Source organism: Neohortaea acidophila, assembly GCF_010093505.1.
Source record: "Neohortaea acidophila strain CBS 113389 unplaced genomic scaffold BDY17scaffold_3, whole genome shotgun sequence".
Classification (NCBI taxonomy): Eukaryota; Fungi; Ascomycota; class Dothideomycetes; order Mycosphaerellales; family Teratosphaeriaceae; genus Neohortaea; species Neohortaea acidophila.
The window spans coordinates 1,143,286-1,161,870 of NW_022985512.1; the positions used below are offsets into that span (position 1 = coordinate 1,143,286).

Genomic DNA, 18,585 nt, shown 5'->3' on the forward strand with positions numbered 1-18,585 from the left:
CACTGCACCAGGAGTCCATTGCACCGCGCATTTGCCAGAATGGCCTCCACCACGGGTCAAGAGCCCAAGTGGGTGAGTTGCTGCCCTCTTCCTTCCCCTCCTTCCAGCATGCGCCAGCTCGGCAATACTGACGAGAATATGCAACAGACGGCCGTCAAAGTGCGCTCCACGTTTATTGAGTGAGTTTCGCCCATCATTTTCTTCTCTATTAGTCTATCTCAAAATGCTCGTCGGGTCCTTCTTCCACTCCTCGCCTTCACCCTCATGCTGCTGCCATCCTCTTCACTCTGCTTTTCGATATGAGTCATGTGATATATTTCACCCACTCTAACCCTTTCACTCAGCTACTTCAAGGAAAAAGGCCACACCTTCGTACCCAGCTCCTCCGTGGTGCCCCTCTCCGACCCCACCCTTCTCTTTACCAATGCCGGAATGAACCAGTTCAAGTCCATCTTCTTGGGCACCGTCGACCCGGCCTCCGACTTGTCCAAGCTCAAGCGTGCTACCAACTCCCAGAAGTGTATCCGCGCCGGCGGCAAGCACAACGACCTCGACGATGTCGGCAAGGACAGCTACCACCACACCTTCTTCGAGATGTTGGGCAACTGGAGCTTTGGCGACTACTTCAAAAAGGAGGCCATTGGCTTCACTTGGGAGCTATTGACCAAGGTCTACGGCCTTCAGCCTGACCGATTATACGTCACCTACTTCGAGGGCAAGCCGGATGCTGGTCTCGAGCCGGATCTGGAAGCCAAGCAGCTCTGGACGGATGTTGGCGTTCCCGAGGACCACATCCTTCCCGGCGACATGAAGGACAACTTCTGGGAAATGGGTGACCAAGGACCTTGCGGCCCGTGTTCCGAAGTACATTACGATCGCATTGGCGGGAGGAACGCCGCCCACCTGGTTAATCAAGACGACCCGAACGTCCTGGAAATCTGGAACAACGTCTTCATTCAATACAACCGAGAGCCTGACAGCTCTCTGAAATTGCTCCCCCACAAGCACGTCGACACGGGCATGGGCTTCGAACGCTTGGTTTCGGTGCTGCAAAACAAGATGTCCAACTACGACACCGATGTTTTCACCCCGCTCTTCAAAGCAATCCAGGATGTGACGGGTGCGAGAGAGTACCGTGGCAAGTTTGGCGACGAAGACCCCGATGGCATTGATACTGCGTATCGCGTCGTCGCCGACCACGTCCGCACCCTCACCTTTTCCATCTCCGACGGTGGCGTGCCCGACGCAAAAGATCGTGGCTACGTCATCCGTCGTGTGCTTCGTCGCGGCGTCCGTTACGCTCGAAAGTACTTCAATGTCGAGATTGGTGACTTTTTCTCCAAGCTCATCCCCACCCTCGTCGCACAAATGAGCGACATGTTCCCGGAGATCAAAGCCAAGCAGTCAGATGTCAAGGAGATCCTCAACGAGGAGGAAGTCAGCTTCGCCAAGACGCTGGATCGCGGCGAAAACATGTTCGAGAAGTATGCGCAAAAGTGCAAGCTTCAGGACTCCAAGGACTTGGCTGGAGCGGATGTCTGGCGATTGTACGACACTTATGGCTTCCCCGTCGATCTCACGCGGCTGATGGCCGAGGAAAGAGGCCTGAGTATCGATGATGCAGAGGTGGAGAAGGCACAGGAGACGGCGCGAGAGGCGTCCAAGGGTCAGAAGAAGGAGGGCGAGTTCCTCGTGAAGCTGAACGTCCACGACATCAACGCGCTCGAGCGAATGCCTGATGTGCCCAAGACCGACGACTCGGCCAAATTCCAAAAAGACAACATCCACGCCACGGTCAAGGCGATATATCAGGGAGGCAAATTCCTCGAGTCGACAAAGGAAGTGCCCGAGGGCGAGCAGCTAGGACTGATCCTGGATCGTACAAACTTCTATGCGGAGCAGGGTGGACAAGAGTTCGACACTGGTCGCATCGTCATCGATGGAGAGTCCGAAATCACAGTGCAAAACGTACAGGTCTATGCTGGGTTTGTTATGCACACCGGCTACATGAACTACGGCAGCTTCAAACTCGGGGACGATGTGCTGTGTGATTACGACGAGCTGCGACGCCAGCCGATTCGAAACAACCACACCGGCACGCATATTCTCAACTTCGCGCTACGGGAGGTGCTGGGCGACGAGATCAACCAAAAGGGCTCCCTCGTCGCGCCTGAGAAGCTACGCTTCGATTTTAGCCACAAGGCTGCATGCTCCGATGCCGAGATCACGCGGATCGAGGAGGAGAGCACGCGGTATATTCGACAAAACTGCGAGGTCTTCTCCACCGATGTTCCCCTTGCCACCGCAAAGAACATCGAAGGCGTGCGTGCGGTCTTCGGCGAGACATATCCCGATCCGGTCCGCGTGGTATCAATTGGTGTGCCCGTGGAAGATCTGCTCGCGGACGTCAAGTGCAAAGACTGGCGCAACGTGTCCGTCGAATTCTGCGGCGGTACGCACGTCAAGAACACGAGCGAAATTAAGGACATGATCATCCTGGAGGAAAACGGCATCGCCAAAGGCATCCGCCGCATCGTCGCCGTCACCGGCTCCCTCGCCCACGAAGTGCAGCGTGTTGCGGAGGAATGGGATGCCAGCGTTACCCAGCTCGAGCGCATGGAGTACAGCGCGAAGAAGGAGACCAAGACGAAAGAATGGCAGCACGAGCTGGGCAAAGTGGAGCTGTCCGCGCTCGCCAAATCGAAGCTGCGCGACCGCTTCGCCAAGATCGTCAAGCAGAACCTCGACCATCAAAAGGGGGCGCAGAAGGCGGAGAACAAGCGCGTGCTGGACGCCATTACGGAGCACTTTGAGAAGCACAAGGGCGATTCCACACTCGTGCTCAGCACCGACGTCTCCGCCGGCTCCAAGGCCATCCAGGAGGCGCTGAAGATGGTCAGCTCGAAGCAGAAGGACAAGACGCTCTACATCCTGGGCAAGGCGGAGGATGGCAAGGTGCCGCACGGCTGCTATGTCTCTGCTGCGGCGCAGGCCAAGGGTGTGGATGCGTCGAAGTGGGCCAATCAGGTTGCGGGGCTGGTGGGCGGGAAGGCTGGCGGGAAAGGAGCGACGAGTTTGGGGCAGGGGACGAATGTGGACAAGGTGGAGGAGGCGGTGGAAGCGGCAAGGAAGTATCTGGAGGACTTGAAGGTTTGATTGGCGATGAGTTACTCGTTGCGAGATAAGCGGCGACGCATGGCTGTCTCCTGACATTAAGACAAGCGGTCATTCAACTGAGTGAGGATCAGATCACTTCACATACTTCTTCAATGCGTCCATGCACACGCCGTCTGTCTGCCTTTGCACTTCTCACACGGCCCGCAATGTCTTCAACCTAGGAAATCTTCCGCGGGAGACAAGAGCGAGACATGAGCTCTGGAGATCCGCCGCATTGACTTCGACTGGAACGGTCCTCGCATCGACCGAAGCCTGCATCCTCGAGACCAAGACTAGAGGGCGAAACTCCTGTACATAATCAACCCATCCCTAGCAGGCCGATCGACCCAGAAAGGACAGCGGAACAGGTAGCTAGCACGCAGAAATTGCTCATGGCAATCGTTCCGCGGGCGTTTCCGTCGACTCAGCCAACAAAGGCTATTGGCCTGGTGGGTATTGGTCGGTTGTCTATCCACCTGGTCGTCATTGACCTAGTCATTAACCTAGTCGACAATTCATCTAGTCAGCGATTGACCTAGTTGACGATTGACCTGGTCATTGACCTGGCCATTAACCTAGTCGTTGACCTATTCAACGGTTAATCCTAGTCGACAATTGACCTAGTCGACGATTGACCTAGTCGACGATTGACCTAGTCGACGATTGACCTAGTCGACGATTGACCTTGTGTCTGATGCCCTAGTGTCTATGAATCTAGCATCAACTGACCGGCGCGTTAATTGACCGGGACGTCGATTGACCGGAGCGTTCACGGAACACGGTGTTGATTGCCATCTGCAATACATCTACTACACTTTTCAGAATGTAGTTGGCCGCCACGAGTCACAAGGCGAGCCGCCCAATAGGGTCTTCTCCTAAACGTCAGCATCAGCGAAAGAATGGAGGCGGCGAGAAGGTAGCTGGAGCATTGGGGACGTTGCACTGAGATGCTCCTATCCGGCCGGGATAAGAGCATGCCCTTCTCAGAAGGACCATTAGGTGAACAATCCCTCGATGAGTTGCTAAGGGGGCCCTTCTGTGAAAGTATCGCTGAGATGTGTCTTCTACGGCGGGCGTCTTAGAATTTGGGCGGTCTTGTGGCCGGTTATGAGATGATGCGCCGTGTGGTGTCTTCTCCCGAACACAAGCAGCACAGGAGGTGCGGAGGTGGCGGCGAAGAAGCTGAGAATGTTTGAAGATTGCTCTGAGATGCTTCTATTCAGTCAGGGATCAGAGCGTGCCCTTCCCCGAAAGTCAATCAGGCGAATAATGTCTCGACGAGTCGTTGAAGGCCGTCTTCTATGAAGTTGTTGCAGAGATGTTTCATTCCATGTCCCCATTAGATGCTTCGTCATCGTATCTTCTTGCCATTCAGAGCAGCACCATTGACCTCGCCTCGTCTCTCCCTCTCCAATGCCCGCCATCGCTCCTCCGGAATCGTAAGACACGGAATGCCGAGATAGTCGCAGATGCCATTGATGACCAGGTACGCCCAGCGGAAGTAAACGATCATGGCGATGAGAAAGTAGGCCCAGAGGTAGTAGTGCTCCAAGGTCGCGGATACCGGGTCGAATCCAAGATAGGGCAGATTGACCAGCGCCGCTCCACCGATGAGTGGAAGTAAGAGGCCCGTCCAGTACGGGAAGGGTTGGCGAGTGAGGTGCGCCAGGATGATCTTCGTCGTCATGCGCCCAAAGACGAAGGAGAGCGTGAGACATAGTAGGCAGAGATGGTTGTCTCGGAGGAGATTCGAGTATGGAGAGCCAAGCCAAGCGGTCAGACCGCCGCAGAATACCAGCATGGGCGTCCATTCGAGCAGGACGGGGAGGAATGGTAGGTTCTTGGCCCTGCGTGCCTGCAGGACGTTGTACATGCAAGCTGGGATGTGGCCTACGGCCAGAAGGAGCAGGAGCACCGGCACCCACACGTCGATGATACTCGTGTCGCCGAGGATGCTTCTGAACCCAAACAGATCCGCCAATGGCCGGCGCCACGTCTCGTTCCCGAAATACCCCGAGGACCACATGAGTAGCGAGGCTCCGATCAAGCCCTCGGTCGGCCCGTTGAAGTAGCCCAAGTAGAGGGTGTGAGTGTGATACGTCTCCCAGGTGGAGAAGAACATGGGGATGGTAGGGACGGCAGCGGTGAAAGCGCCGAGTGGCGTCGAGCCCAGTCCCACCGCCGAGGTTTGCAGGATAGACGCGAGCAGGCAATTCAACGAGTCGATGCCGTGGTCGAAAAGCTCGCCAAGACCAGAAGACATCCCCGTCCGTCGTGCTTGCTTGCCGTCAATGTTGTCGAGGGTGGAGTAAGCCCAGACGCCGAAAGCGTAGCTGTAGTAGACCCAGGTTTCTTTGGGGCCAAGCAGATCGGGGTCTTTGATTTCCATCAAGCCAACGTTGGCGAGGATGAAGAGGAAGCCGAGAAGGGTGACCATGTTGGGATGTAGCCATAGCGGGAGAAACTCGACGCATGCGTTCCACTGGCGAGGTGAAGTCAGTGATCGAGAAATGAAGGCATTAGGGACAGGACGAACATAGTGCCTGAGGATGTAGTACGATATCGGCGACTTGTCGACCGAGGAATATTTATACGTCTTGAAGTGCTGCAATGCATTGTCGGAAAGGCAGTCCGCTGCCGGTTTTTCTATGCGCTGTCAGTCGAACCTCAATGGAACTTGTACATGAAAGCGAGCATACTTTGGGCGGGCATTTTCAACGCCTTGTCTTTTCGATTGGTGAATGGCTAGAGTATCATTTCTAGCGATGAGGATGTGGAGAATGGAGGTGAAGCCATGGACATGAAATTAATTGCACGTGTAAGTGAGGGGTGACATCAGCCATGTGAAAGCGATGCGGCCCGTTCATTGGAGGATCGCACTTCACCTCAATCAACTCACCTCACCTTACGGCATCAATTGAGAAGGAGACTTAGGTATCGATTGCACGACGCGCACGTTGTCAATCACCAACGTCTCGAGCGCCGTTGGAATGCATTCCTAGCTACCCTACACACAAACACGAAAAACACCATGCTGCTTTTTGCTCTGTCCTTTGCCCCACGCATCCAAGTCGCGTAAGGCGAAGAGACACTGACCCGTTGCTTGTCTACTGACGACCGATGTTCGGAAGACAATGCTTAGCGCGTGGCCATGGCCTGTGGAATTGTTAATAGCTGCAGTGCGAATGGACGACATCAACGAAAGCTCACCTTGGTCACCACACGCTTCAACGCCAACTCCTTCTTCTTCAGATCGTCGCTGCCCGCATCCTCGATCTCCAGCTGGGCCATGGCATCGGAGAGCGCGCTCTCGATCTTCTCCTTCTGGCCACGCTTGAGCTTCAAGGACATCGACGGGTCGCTGACAATCTCCTCCACGCGGCTGATGTAGCTCTCCAGCGCCTGGCGGGCCTCGAACTTCTTACTGAACGCATCGTCGCTGGTCTTGAACTTCTCCGCATCCTCCACCATCTTGTCAATCTCCGCGGTGCTGAGCTTGCCGACAGAGTTGGAGATGGTGATGTTGGCACTGCGTCCAGACGACTTCTCCGTGGCAGTGACCTTGAGGATACCGTTGACGTCAACTTCGAACACAACTTCCAAGACGGCCTCTCCAGCACCTAGAAGAGATGGTGTCAGTAAACGCTCTCTCACTTTAAGGGTTTAAAAGGTGCCGTCGAACGCATGGCGGGGATCGGAGCGAGAGTGAACTCTCCCAAGCTCGTGTTGCTGGCACAGTCGACACGCTCGCCCTGGAAGACCGGGAATTGCACTAGACGATCATAAGTCAGTAAAGCTTGAGATTTCAGTAGTTTTAAGAAGTACATACCGGTTTGTTGTCCGTCTTGAACAGTTGTGAAGGTCTATGACTTGGTCAGCACTTGTTCCCAGTTACCCGACAGCTGCTTCTCAACCACTCCTATCGAGAGAAGGATGACTTACCCTCTTCTTCAAGGATGGGACGGTAGTTCCGCGAGGGACCACAGGCGCGAAGATGTTGCCCTCCACTAAAATCACAGCTCAGTCAGTCGCAATTCTTGTCGCCAACTGACAAGAGGGGGATAACTCACTAGCAACACCGAGCGAGAGAGGGACGACATCCAGGAGGAGGAGGTCCTCGACGTCAGCAGATTGAGCCTTGCCAGACAGAACACCGGCTTGCACGGCCGCACCGTACGCCACAGCCTCGTCGGGGTTGATGCTCTTCTCCAACTTCTTGCCGTTGAAGAAATCGCTGAGGAGCTTCTGTATCCGGGGAATACGGGTGCTGCCACCAACCAACACAATCTCGTCGACCTTGCTCTTCTCGATGTTCGCATCCTTCAAGACCTGCTCGACCGGCTGGATCGTGCCGGAGAAGGCCTTGCCGTTGATGTCTTCGAAACGCGCACGGGTGATGGAGGCATTGAAGTCCTCACCGTCGTAGAGGGAATCGATCTCGACCGAGGTCTGAGTGGCGTTGGACAGAGTTCGCTTCGCACGCTCGCAGGCAGTACGCAGACGACGAAGGGCGCGAGGGTCGTTGGAGATGTCTAATGTCCGTCAGCAAGTGATGAGACAGTACTCGTAGCCCTGGAAGTATTCTCACCTTTCTTCGTCTTCCTCTGGAACTCCTTCTTGAAGTGATCGAGAAGATTCGTGTCGAAGTCCTGGCCGCCGAGATGCGTGTCTCCGGCCGTAGCCTTCACGGTGAAGACACCGCCCTGGATGTGCAAGAGAGAGACATCGAAGGTGCCTCCACCAAGATCGTAGATGAGGACGTTGCGCTCCTTGTCAGACTTGCCGGCTCCGAGACCGTACGCAATGGCGGCAGCAGTGGGCTCGTTGATGATACGGAGGACGTTGAGGCCGGCGATTGCGCCAGCATCCTTGGTGGCTTGTCTCTGGTTGTCGTTGAAGTAGGCCGGGACGGTGATGACCGCCTTCTCAACCTTCTTGCCGAGCTTCACTTCCGCAACTTCTTTCATCTGCACGGCGTCAGTAGGGAAGCGCGGAATAACGATGCGCGGGCCGATCTACCTTGCCGAGGACCATGGCCGAGATCTCCTGAGGGGAGAAGGTCTTCTTCTCACCGAGGTACTCGACCTGGACTTTGGGCTGGTTGTCACCCTCCTCCACAACCTTGAACGGCCAGGACTCGATGTCCTTCTTCACGGTGGGGTCATCGAATCTGCGTCCAATGAGACGCCTGTTGATGGGTCAGACCATGTTCCTCTTTGATAGATATGCCGTTCCAAATCTTACTTGACGTCGAAGACGGTGTTGGTGGGGTTCATGGCGGCCTGGTTCTTGGCAGCCTCACCGATCAAGCGCTCTTCGGAAGTAAAGGACACGAAGGAGGGGGTGGTGAAGGATCCCTGCTCGTTTGCGACTGCACATCAGATGGTCAATTTCTGATCCCTCGCACAATGCAGTACGTGTCGCTCACTGATTTCAACGCCGGCGCCTTCATAGTTGGCGACACACGAGTAGGTCGTGCCTTGGCAAAGTCAGTCCGTACGAACGTCAATTGAGGGTGGCGGTGGAAAGAAGAGCATACCAAGATCAATGCCGATGGCACCGTCATAAACTTCTTCCGCCATCTTTGCAGAGTGTGTTGTTGGATTGAAATCGGGGATGGGGGGTAGGGTGAAAGGGTGATGGAGCGGAAGAAGAACTGGATCGCTCGCCTGCCGTCAAAATCTCTGTGCTTCGCCGCCAGAAATTTATTTTAGTGTATCCAAGCGGAAAGTTTAAGTTATCGGCGGGGGTGCGGCACGGGCCGAGTCGCCGCTGCAATTCACTTTATTCCGATAAATCATGTGACTGCAAAGCTCAAGGACCCTTTGATCCAGTACTCCAGCTCAATGTTGTAGCTACAGCCCTCTGACTCTCATCACACGGGCACGGAATACTGAATACTTGATGGCAATCATTGATGTGACCTCCAAAGGCTGACTGATTACATGTAGGTACTTGCTCTACCACGGGGAACCACTTATCAAACTTATTACATCCTCTTTTCGCACTGGGTATCATGACTGCTCACTCATCGATCGCTTCAGATGCTTTGCACTCGGCATGCCTGGAACGTGCAGGCAACTTCTTGTGCATGTAATTCACCTTTCTTCTGGCCTAGGGACACCCCTCTTCACACCCGGCTCTCCGTACCCAGAACTCACGGATGGACCAGCCTTTTCGATGGGCGTGCGACATATCGGGAAGAATTTCTGGTTACGCGTCAGTAAGATCTCAGTCGGCGACAATGTACCTCCAAAGCCGCCGCTCACCGTGATGAAATGGTTCGGTCCATACGCCTCCTCAATCAGGTAGACAGTAACGCGCCACCACGCACACAGTGACGAAAACATCCAGAAGTATGCAGCCGCTTTGATCACTGACCTCACTCCCTCACCGTAAGCAAAGAGGCCGCAAGCGATCGTACAGCCGATGGCCAGACTGAACAGGCATGCGCTGAGAACGAGATCCCGCGCTGTCGCGGCGATTGCGCCAGACCAGGTGAACAGAGTCAACGGCACAAACCAAACCGCCAGCTCGGGGAAGTGCGTGTAGATTGAATGCGGCGGCACGATGCCGGCCGGGACGAAGGCGTAAAGGATACCAATCGCGATCCAGAAGCTTCCCCACATGGTGTTGCTACTCGCATGGTCAGCCGCCAACTCATCCCTCCCGAGGGATGCGCATGAATCTTACATTACAGTCACCAACGTATCTCTGGCTTTAAACCCGAACAGCCCAGCAATGAACTGCGCCACACCACCAAAAATGCCGATAAAGGGAAAGAAGATCGTCGGCGAGTGGGCGTTGCCATACCATGCGCAGATCCAGGCAGAAGTGATGAATGTGGATCCCGCGAACCCAGCGAGGCCCAGCGCCGCAGGAGGCGCGATGGGCTGCAGGAATATCTGGACCGTAGGCCGTGCAGTCGCGACGTCTTCCTTCTCCTTGGGGTGACGCTCGGTGTCCGCGTGCCCATTGGTGTAACCATTCGTGGCTGCATTGAGGGCTTCGTTGGTAGCCATGTCGGAAGAATGAACGGCGATACTGGACAAAAGCTACGCTTCGGACGGATGAGAAGTTGTAAGCACGAAAGAAACAGCCGACGCAACCGGGGTGGAGGAGCTCATCATATATAAACTACATTTGTTGCTCTGGACCATCCTTACGGAATGTTCCGCATCGTTCCCAATGGCCATACGACTTAGTAGATACCCTCGAGCGTGAGATCTCGGAAGTCGGGCGGGTTGGCGAAGATGGGCGTCCATCGCCGATCACTTCCGACGAGTTCCGCGAGCCTCGCCAGTGTATTTTTCATGCATGTGGCAGTCGCGTCGCACCCTCATGACGACAGTCATGTGCTCCGGTCTCACTTTTATCCAGTATTGTCCTTGACCCTCTGCCAAATTGTCAACATCAAACAGCTGTGGTAAGTTCGCATTAGGACGCCCGCTGTTCGTAGGTATTCACCCAGTCAGGGAAGGCCCAGCGAAGTCATACTGTGTATCTTCTCGCTCTAAGCACATCGATGAGATGGATCCCAGGGCGGCGACATCACTTGATCGAGGAATTACATTATTCTATAGGTAGTAAGCGGAGGTGCAGGACGCCAATGCGCACCTCTTGCTGATCACAGCACGGCTGTCACCGGTCTGCTTTGCTCTCCCGATCCTCCATCTGCTCCATCTCCTTCACAAACTGCTCCCAGATGTCGATGTTGCCCTTGAAAAAGTCAATATGTGCATCGGCAAACCCACTCAGTGTATCTCTAAATTCGACCGCCTTGATGCGCTCAAAATCGCGGACCTCCTTCACGACCTCTTCGTCGAAGGCCTCGCTCATTTTCTTGGAGCTTTCCACCTCACTCTGCAAACGCTCAATCTGCACTTCGAGCTTGCGCTGCCGCTCTCGCCGACTCTGCTCGTGGTCGACGCCTCGAACATCCTCAATCTTTTGCCGCAAGAAGCCGGATGCGCCGAGTCCCGACTGGCCGTGCGCGGAAGCGAGGGTGTCACGCTCGTAGGCTGCTTTGTTCAAATATTCTGTCAGGCCTTCAAAGTCCAGCTGCTTCTGCTCCCGAGTCTTGAGCAGAGCTTTAATCGCATTGATGTAGCTTTCCATGTCCTTCAAACTGCCGAGGTAGTCCTGGTCGGTATGCTCCTTCAGGCCCTTCCATCCCTCACTTGTACTCTGCACACTTGTCGCGAATTTGATCAATTCATCTTGTACGCCAGGCTCCAAGGTCGCCAGCTTCTGGAATTGAGCTGCAAGATCTGCGTAGTCGGCCTCAAGATCTGCCTCGCGCTTTGCTACTCGGGCCACCGTTTTAGACACCGTTCCGAGATCATCGTCCAGTTTGGTAGCGCGATCATTGACATCCGCAAAGCGTTTGTCCGTTTTATGGGGTTTGGTGAAAGCGTTCAGGAAGCTATCCGTCCAGGTCTCCAACACCGAGCCACTTCCGCTCTCGCTCCCGCTCATTCCGCGCTGCGGCCGACTCCGCATGGTAGCGTTCCAGTCGGAGCTTTCGAGGAAAAGGGTGAGGATGACAGCCCTTCGGAGCACAGGGTGCAGCGTTAATCGCTTGAGGAAGCGATCTAAGGAGTGTCCTCTCCGCGATGTAAATTCCTGCCCGAAACGGTCGCCTCGCACATATGACATGTTATGTTTGTCGGGCAGAGGCGCGACTGCGCATTGAGGATATTCTCGCTGGAGGGCTTTGGAGAGGAAGACAAAGTCGGTGAAGCGGCGGCGTACGCTTGAGTGGGAAGATTGGAAGGATTTGAAGTCGGTCTGTTGATGAATGCATCAGTATGCGCAGGCAATGACAAAAGGCTCTCCGCGATACTCACGTCGGTGGTGACCAAATAGGAGATGTAGGCATTCTGCGTGCCCTCTGCCTCTTTCTGCGGCTTCTCCACTCTGCATACTAGATAGCCGTGAGCGCCAGGGCCGGCTAGGTCTTGGGCATCTGCATCGTGACCGGCCTGTTGCCAGTCCGAGTCGCCGTAGTCATTGCCGCTGCTGGCGTCCATCTCGCCGCAGCCGAACGAAGCAACTTCGACAGGTAGATCGGATTGGACGTTTGAATGTTTTGTAGGCCCACCGATTCTGATTCCCGCCTCTTTGACTTGCGTACACGACTGCACTGCGGTTCCAGATCGTGAATCGTTGGATCCAGTCTGTGGCTGACGCAAGCTCGCGGGAGGTTGTAGGCAGCCAGAAGGGCCTCGCCCGTACCTTGGATGTGGAGGCACCGAACCAGCACGAGGACGGCGGCGAAGGGCTTGGGTTCAGCAGAGTGCTCTTGTGTATGGCGACGTTGATTGTAGGGTGTTCAAGCAGTGCATACCTGACCAGACAGCATGCACTCCTCCAAGCCAAGGCCAGGGCTGCGCTCGCGTAAGTTGCCTGCCCTGCCACCGTCGTCATAGCTCTCCTTCGCTCTTGCCTCAGGCACACATTCACACACACGTGCGCTCTCCACAACGTGTCAACCGCGTGTATATTGGCATTAACTCTGTCATATGGAGCAACAAACAATATTCCATGCGGCGACTCCGTCTAGACCAGGTCGATTCAGCACAGGTACTATGGCTGCTAGGTGTGAGAGAGCGAGGTTCTCCAGGCTTCACTCTCCACTCGACACTTCCAAGGCTTCCAAGACGGAGCTGAAAAGCGACGTCCTTCGCGGCGATGCGCTGGTCCTACTCCTCCACCTCGTGCTCCTTGTCTTTTCAATGTAGAGCCATGCGATTTGTCGAGTTACATCACTCATTCAAGTGCGGCCATGGAATCTCTCACTCTCTCTCGTATTGCTGTCACGGCGTTTCTGCTCCTTTCGGCGCTGCTTCTTCACTTCCTTCGCAAGCTCTATTTCTACCGCAAGCTCCTCCACAACCTCCCTGGGCCCCCACATAGCTGGATATGGGGCTCCATGGCTTCGTTCTACGAGGTTGCCAAGCAGCACCCCAAACGTGCCGCGGCGCAGACACTCATGCATCCCGTGGCGGAGAAGTACGACCTTGGGGACTACTTCTACCTCGACGTCTGGCCGTTTGGATGGCCCATGCTCATCATCCTCAACACGGACATGATGAACGAGATCGAGGTCAAGACTTCCTTGCCCAAGCACCCCGCCACCGACCAAGTCATCCGGCACACTGGCGGACCCGGGAACTTGGTGAGTGCGGAAGGCCAGACGTGGAAACGATGGAGGAGCGCGTTCAATCCCGGATTCTCCGCCTCGCATCTCATGACCCTAGTTCCTGCCATCGTTGATCAGTGTAGCATTTTCTGCAACACTCTGACAAGACACGCAGAGCGACAAGACCTTTTTCGGATGGACCCAGAAACCACGAAACTGACAATCGACATCATCGGCAAGGTTGCCCTGGACCTCGACTTTCGTTCGCAGAAGGAACCGAACGAGCTCGTAGACACTTTTGTTAATCAATTGCGATGGATGAACATTGGTGTGCAACCGAGTATCCAGAGCTTCCTCGATTTTCGAGCGCCAATCATGCGGAGGTACAACACGTGGAAGATGGATCGTTACATTACCAAGCGACTAACGGAGCGCGTTGCCACTCGCACCAGTCGTGGCAAAGGGAAGGCCGTCATTGATCTGGCTCTTGAGTCGTACCTCAAAGATGTTCAGAACTCTGGCCAAAGCGTGGACGATGTAAAAACTCTCCCCAAGGACTTCACGGAGGCCGCCATCTCGAATCTGAAGGTTTTCATTTTCGCAGGGCATGATACGACCAGTGCGACGATCTGCTACACGTATTATTACTTGAGCAGGAACCCCACGGTGTTGGCCAAAGTCCGGCGGGAGTTGGACGAGGTCTTCGGCACTGACCCTACCGCCGTCGGGGAGCATTTGAAGCGTGACGCGTATCTTTTGAATAAATTGGAGTATCTGCTCCTCGTCATCCGAGAGGTTTTGAGGCTGCAGACGCCAGCGAGCTCTATCAGAACCGGGTATAAAGGGTGAGCAATAAATCCCCATTGCAGACCAGCTCTGTTCATGCACTGACATTCTATGCAGTTTCGTCCTGCGCGATCCTCGAACCGGTGAAGCAATACCTGCCGATGACAACTTTCTCATCTACCCCACCGGCGTAGGCTTTGGGCGCTCGAAGCAATATTGGGGTGATGCCGACGTCTTCCGTCCCGAGCGTTTCCTGGAAACCTATAACAAAGATGCCTGGCTGCCGTTCAGTAGAGGCATACGGAACTGCATCGGACAAGAGCTTGCCATGATAGAGATGAGGATCATTTTGGCCATGACATTACGAAGTTTCGACTTTCACGAGGCGTTCGATGAGCTGGAGAAGCTGAAGGGAGATGGGAGCGGGTATCCGAGTGACACTACCGGTGTGCAGGAGCAATTTGGAGAGCCGGCGTATCAAGTTCAGGTGCTTACAGCGAAGCCGAGAGAAGGCATGCCGTGTCGAGTGTCGTTGAGGAAGCAATAGCATAAGCTCTACGAAGAGATAATGGATGTTTCACGGAACGTCTTCGTCGTCATCACCGCCACCAAAGCCAAATGAAAAGCCACCATCGCCCTCATCCGTTTGAGATCCCTTGGTCAAGGTCTCCCACCTTCCTCTGCTTCCTTGAGCTAACTGCTCGAGATCAGTTAGACCATGTTCCAGCAGCCCGGGGTCCGCAGCTCGCAGTCGATCCACGAAAAGCGTATAAGGGTCTTCGATATCATCGCTGAACCCCGAAATTGACTGCTTCTGGTCTCTCAAGAACTGCAAGACGGCTCCAACCCTGGCCCGGGGCACAAAGTTCTGAGTAAGAGCAATGCTGGGCTCTAAGTTCAGAACAAGGTGATACCAGCCTGAAGGCACGTGTAGCACTTCGCCTTGGTAGCAGATACCCTCTTTGCATCCGCTAGTGGCTCGTGCTTCCGCGTGGTACTCGAGCAGCCATTCTGCGATGCTCAGCGGACTGGTGATTTCGCTTTGATCTTCGGATACGAATACGCCAGGTGGTGGCGGCAGTGACGACGATGATGGGAACATGATCCAGTATTTGCTGCCCCTGATGACGGCGTTCCAGGCGCTCGTGGCGTTGGGGTCTTTGTGAAAGGTGCTCCCGCTTCTCGAAGGGCCGACGATGAGCCAGCGATGATCCGGTCGCTGAGCACCGAGGACGGAAAAGGCATCGTCACCGAAGCAAGCCGGTGGGGAGTAGTCAGAATCAGTCCCGGCCGTGTTCAGTCTCATCTTCTCGGCGAACGCGCGGTCAAAGAGATATAAGGGCGACTCGTCGCGGTTGTTGTTCATGTAATCGGCGTAGGTCTGCAATGGCCAATCAACTGATTCTGCTCGAAACCGAACGTCCGAGTATTTATCCAGGAGATATTCCATAGTCCAAGAATCGTAGAGTGGCCAAGTCTTTACGAGGGAAGTCAGGACGAAAGGCTTGCTGTACCACTTTGCCGTGAAATCCTCAACAGACATTGTCTGCATGCGGGAGATGGCGTTCTGTCCGGGAATGTCTTGCGCAAAATGTGATAGAGGTACATGGGCGCAGTAGAAGGGACGGTGTAGGACGTCGGAGAACAGATTTGAACAGTCGACTTTCGGCTCCCGAACGATCGGCTGGGAGAGATACGTCGACCGCCATGTCCCCTGCCAGGTGAAAGAAAGCGGAGCAGACCTACCATTCACTCAGCACAACAGCTGAGGATCAAGAATAAAGTCAAACTTACTCTACAAACAGCGTTCTCCATAGCTCGTCGTTTCTGGTGAAGGCATGGAGCATTCTACATGCACCTCCGAGTCTAAGGAGGTCAGGAGCTTCGAGGGTCTCGAGGATGTGCATGAGAAGCTCGTCGGGGAGTCTGGCCAACGACCCGGCCGATGCTTTTGAGTTGACATTCGAAGTGAGAGCATTCCCAGATGGTCTGACGCCGAGTGGATGTCTTCGAACGAGCGTGGTCTGTTCTCCGGTGTCTCCATTGCTCAATCGGGGCGTTGTGATCGTCTTCAACCTCTTTGCAGGTCTGAGATTGTTTGTAGCCTCGTCGTCACACCCGTTCTCCATGGTCAACGGGACAGTCATATTCGACGATCCCCGGAATTCCGCGCACCACGGCCCAATGACAGCATGCAAAACGCACCGTTGGATGAGTCACTAAATGCGCGTTTGCAAGGACAGGTGAAGTTCGCGCGTCATGCAAGTGAAGTTGAACTCTCAATCAATTAATTTATTTGCTGCGGCCCGCCGTGGCAAACTCTGAGAGCGCACGGACCAACGCGCTCCCCAAAAGTCTATCCAAAAATTTCTACAACCGCCGCCTCTCGCACACTTTAAAATCAGGTCTGCAACCAACCTTCACCAACTACAACACTTAACTACAACACTCACCAGTCAGAACCTTTGACTCTCCCATCACGAGAGTCTAGCTTCTGCCTTTTCCAACACCTACCTACCCACCAACAGCGGCGGTATCCCACGAGGATCAACCCCCGCCCTCACACCACCCTCTTCACGCTCGCAGCGCAACGCCTGTGAGCCCAGCAACCCATCGCAATCATGGCGGACAAAGGACTTGAGGATATCGATGCCGGTGAGTTGCTCGCCCTCCGTGCACGCGGATCACTTCTACCCGCTCCTCTCACCTGCACACGAGAGCGTGCCTGCATCGCACGAGTACTGACGTCGTGGCAACTTGACAGGCCAGATCGAATCCAACTATGACGAGGTCACCGAGACCTTCGACGACATGAACCTGAAGGCCGAGCTCCTGCGCGGTGTCTACGCCTACGGTTTCGAGCGCCCTTCTGCCATCCAGCAGCGCGCCATCATGCCCGTCATCAAGGGTATGTCCCTGAACATCACGCTCTCCCCCACCCCATCCCTCACTGACATCCCCCCGCAAAGGCAACGATGTCATCGCCCAAGCCCAGTCCGGCACGGGCAAGACTGCCACCTTCTCCGTCTCCGTCCTCCAGAAGATCGACCCCTCCCTCAAGGCTTGCCAGGCTTTGATCCTCGCCCCCACCCGTGAACTCGCCCAGCAGATCCAGAAGGTCGTCGTGGCCATCGGAGATTTCATGAACATCGACTGCCATGCTTGCATCGGTGGAACGAGCGTTCGGGATGACATGAAGGCGTTGCAGGATGGGCCCCAGGTGGTCGTCGGCACCCCCGGCCGTGTGCAGGACATGATCCAGCGCCGCGTCCTCAAGACCGACAGCATGAAGATGTTCGTGCTCGACGAGGCCGACGAGATGCTGTCTCGCGGCTTCACCGAGCAGATCTACGACATCTTCCAGCTCCTCCCCCAGTCCACCCAGGTCGTCCTGCTCTCGGCCACCATGCCCCAGGATGTGCTCGAGGTCACCACCAAATTCATGCGCGACCCCGTCCGCATCCTCGTGAAGAAGGACGAGCTCACCCTCGAAGGTATCAAGCAATTCTACATTGCCGTCGAGAAGGAAGACTGGAAGCTCGAGACGCTCTCCGACCTGTACGAGACCGTCACCATCACCCAAGCCGTCATCTTCTGCAACACGCGTAGAAAGGTGGACTGGCTCACCGACAAGCTCACCGCCCGCGACTTCACCGTCTCGGCCATGCACGGCGACATGGACCAGGGTCAGCGTGACGTGATCATGAAGGAGTTCCGTTCCGGTTCTTCTCGCGTCCTCATCGCCACCGATCTCCTCGCCCGTGGCATCGACGTGCAGCAGGTGTCGCTGGTCATCAACTACGATCTCCCTGCCAACCGCGAGAACTACATCCATCGTATCGGACGTGGCGGCCGATTCGGAAGGAAGGGCGTTGCCATCAACTTCGTCACCGCCGATGATGTGCGCATGATGCGTGAGATTGAGCAGTTCTACAGCACTCAGATTGAGGAGATGCCCATGAACGTGGCCGGTAAGTCTATGCTCCATTTCTGCAGTTCCCGGTACTGGTTGCTAATTCTTGCGCAGATCTCATCTAAGCACCACATCCACATCACCTTCCCCCCGTGTCTCTTGCATCGACCGTACCTCCGAGCCTGCTTGGGCAGTGGGGTGCCGTCCTGCTGAAGCAAGAGACGCATTGCGATCGAACACGAATACCTTATCCAAGCCAGGGAACGTTACTTCCAGCAGCGGGCCATGGCAGAAAGTGGGCATATTCCGAGCGGCGTTTCCTATGGGTCTTTTGGCTGTTGCACCAGGTTGTTTCCGTCGGGGTTTAGAATGGGCAGGGTTGCGCTACTCGCATTCATGCTATTCATGCTGAGACTCCATTCCGACCTTGTGCGTAGAATTCAGGTAGCGCAACAAAAAGCTGTGAAAATCACGTGCCCGGCCCTGTCCGTGTCTTTTGATGCTGAACGCTCTTTCCCCTTTCTTCCCTCCTTCCCTGTCTACGTGCATGCGGCATGCGGCCACCCGCCAAGAATATCTCTCAACC

At 55.2% G+C, this 18,585-nt stretch overlaps 8 protein-coding genes across 8 annotated transcripts; 3 read left to right on the top strand and 5 right to left on the bottom strand.

The window, feature by feature from the left end:
* Positions 1-39: 39 nt before the first annotated feature.
* On the top strand, positions 40-3,156 carry BDY17DRAFT_322224 (tRNA synthetases class II (A)-domain-containing protein; the record flags this gene model as incomplete). The annotated part of the gene is made up of 3 exons (XM_033736772.1): positions 40-72; positions 148-179; positions 345-3,156. The coding sequence occupies 3 exons, from the start codon at positions 40-42 to the stop codon at positions 3,154-3,156; spliced, it is 2,877 nt and encodes a 958-aa protein (XP_033591946.1).
* Positions 3,157-4,507: 1,351 nt separating this feature from the next.
* On the bottom strand, positions 4,508-5,868 carry BDY17DRAFT_322225 (uncharacterized protein; the record flags this gene model as incomplete). The annotated part of the gene is made up of 3 exons (XM_033736773.1): positions 4,508-5,638; positions 5,693-5,802; positions 5,856-5,868. The coding sequence occupies 3 exons, from the start codon at positions 5,866-5,868 to the stop codon at positions 4,508-4,510; spliced, it is 1,254 nt and encodes a 417-aa protein (XP_033591947.1).
* Positions 5,869-5,948: 80 nt separating this feature from the next.
* BDY17DRAFT_293479 (heat shock protein 70 family) lies at positions 5,949-8,847 on the bottom strand. Its single transcript, XM_033732988.1, has 11 exons — positions 8,696-8,847; positions 8,585-8,635; positions 8,401-8,527; positions 8,176-8,344; positions 7,745-8,123; positions 7,227-7,688; positions 7,099-7,163; positions 6,986-7,019; positions 6,839-6,928; positions 6,367-6,776; positions 5,949-6,312 (listed from the first exon to the last, which is right to left on the bottom strand). The coding sequence occupies exons 1-11, from the start codon at positions 8,736-8,738 to the stop codon at positions 6,295-6,297; spliced, it is 1,848 nt and encodes a 615-aa protein (XP_033591948.1). The 5' UTR covers positions 8,739-8,847; the 3' UTR covers positions 5,949-6,294.
* A 39-nt stretch (positions 8,848-8,886) lies between these two features.
* Positions 8,887-10,368, bottom strand: BDY17DRAFT_293481 (GPR1/FUN34/yaaH family-domain-containing protein). Its single transcript, XM_033732989.1, has 3 exons — positions 9,850-10,368; positions 9,426-9,792; positions 8,887-9,365 (listed from the first exon to the last, which is right to left on the bottom strand). The coding sequence occupies exons 1-3, from the start codon at positions 10,176-10,178 to the stop codon at positions 9,255-9,257; spliced, it is 807 nt and encodes a 268-aa protein (XP_033591949.1). The 5' UTR covers positions 10,179-10,368; the 3' UTR covers positions 8,887-9,254.
* Positions 10,369-10,383: 15 nt separating this feature from the next.
* On the bottom strand, positions 10,384-12,486 carry BDY17DRAFT_344234 (uncharacterized protein). The gene is made up of 2 exons (XM_033738054.1): positions 12,006-12,486; positions 10,384-11,946 (listed from the first exon to the last, which is right to left on the bottom strand). Exons 1-2 carry the CDS (start codon positions 12,186-12,188, stop codon positions 10,798-10,800), a joined length of 1,332 nt encoding a protein of 443 aa, XP_033591950.1. The 5' UTR covers positions 12,189-12,486; the 3' UTR covers positions 10,384-10,797.
* A 604-nt stretch (positions 12,487-13,090) lies between these two features.
* Positions 13,091-14,633, top strand: BDY17DRAFT_322228 (cytochrome P450; the record flags this gene model as incomplete). The annotated part of the gene is made up of 2 exons (XM_033736774.1): positions 13,091-14,145; positions 14,204-14,633. The coding sequence occupies 2 exons, from the start codon at positions 13,091-13,093 to the stop codon at positions 14,631-14,633; spliced, it is 1,485 nt and encodes a 494-aa protein (XP_033591951.1).
* A 30-nt stretch (positions 14,634-14,663) lies between these two features.
* On the bottom strand, positions 14,664-16,215 carry BDY17DRAFT_315778 (phosphatidylserine-specific receptor PtdSerR; the record flags this gene model as incomplete). The annotated part of the gene is made up of 2 exons (XM_033735943.1): positions 14,664-15,828; positions 15,881-16,215. 2 exons carry the CDS (start codon positions 16,213-16,215, stop codon positions 14,664-14,666), a joined length of 1,500 nt encoding a protein of 499 aa, XP_033591952.1.
* A 264-nt stretch (positions 16,216-16,479) lies between these two features.
* BDY17DRAFT_293489 (ATP-dependent RNA helicase eIF4A) lies at positions 16,480-18,571 on the top strand. Its single transcript, XM_033732990.1, has 4 exons — positions 16,480-16,741; positions 16,851-16,994; positions 17,056-18,057; positions 18,114-18,571. Exons 1-4 carry the CDS (start codon positions 16,708-16,710, stop codon positions 18,122-18,124), a joined length of 1,191 nt encoding a protein of 396 aa, XP_033591953.1. The 5' UTR covers positions 16,480-16,707; the 3' UTR covers positions 18,125-18,571.
* Positions 18,572-18,585: the final 14 nt, after the last annotated feature.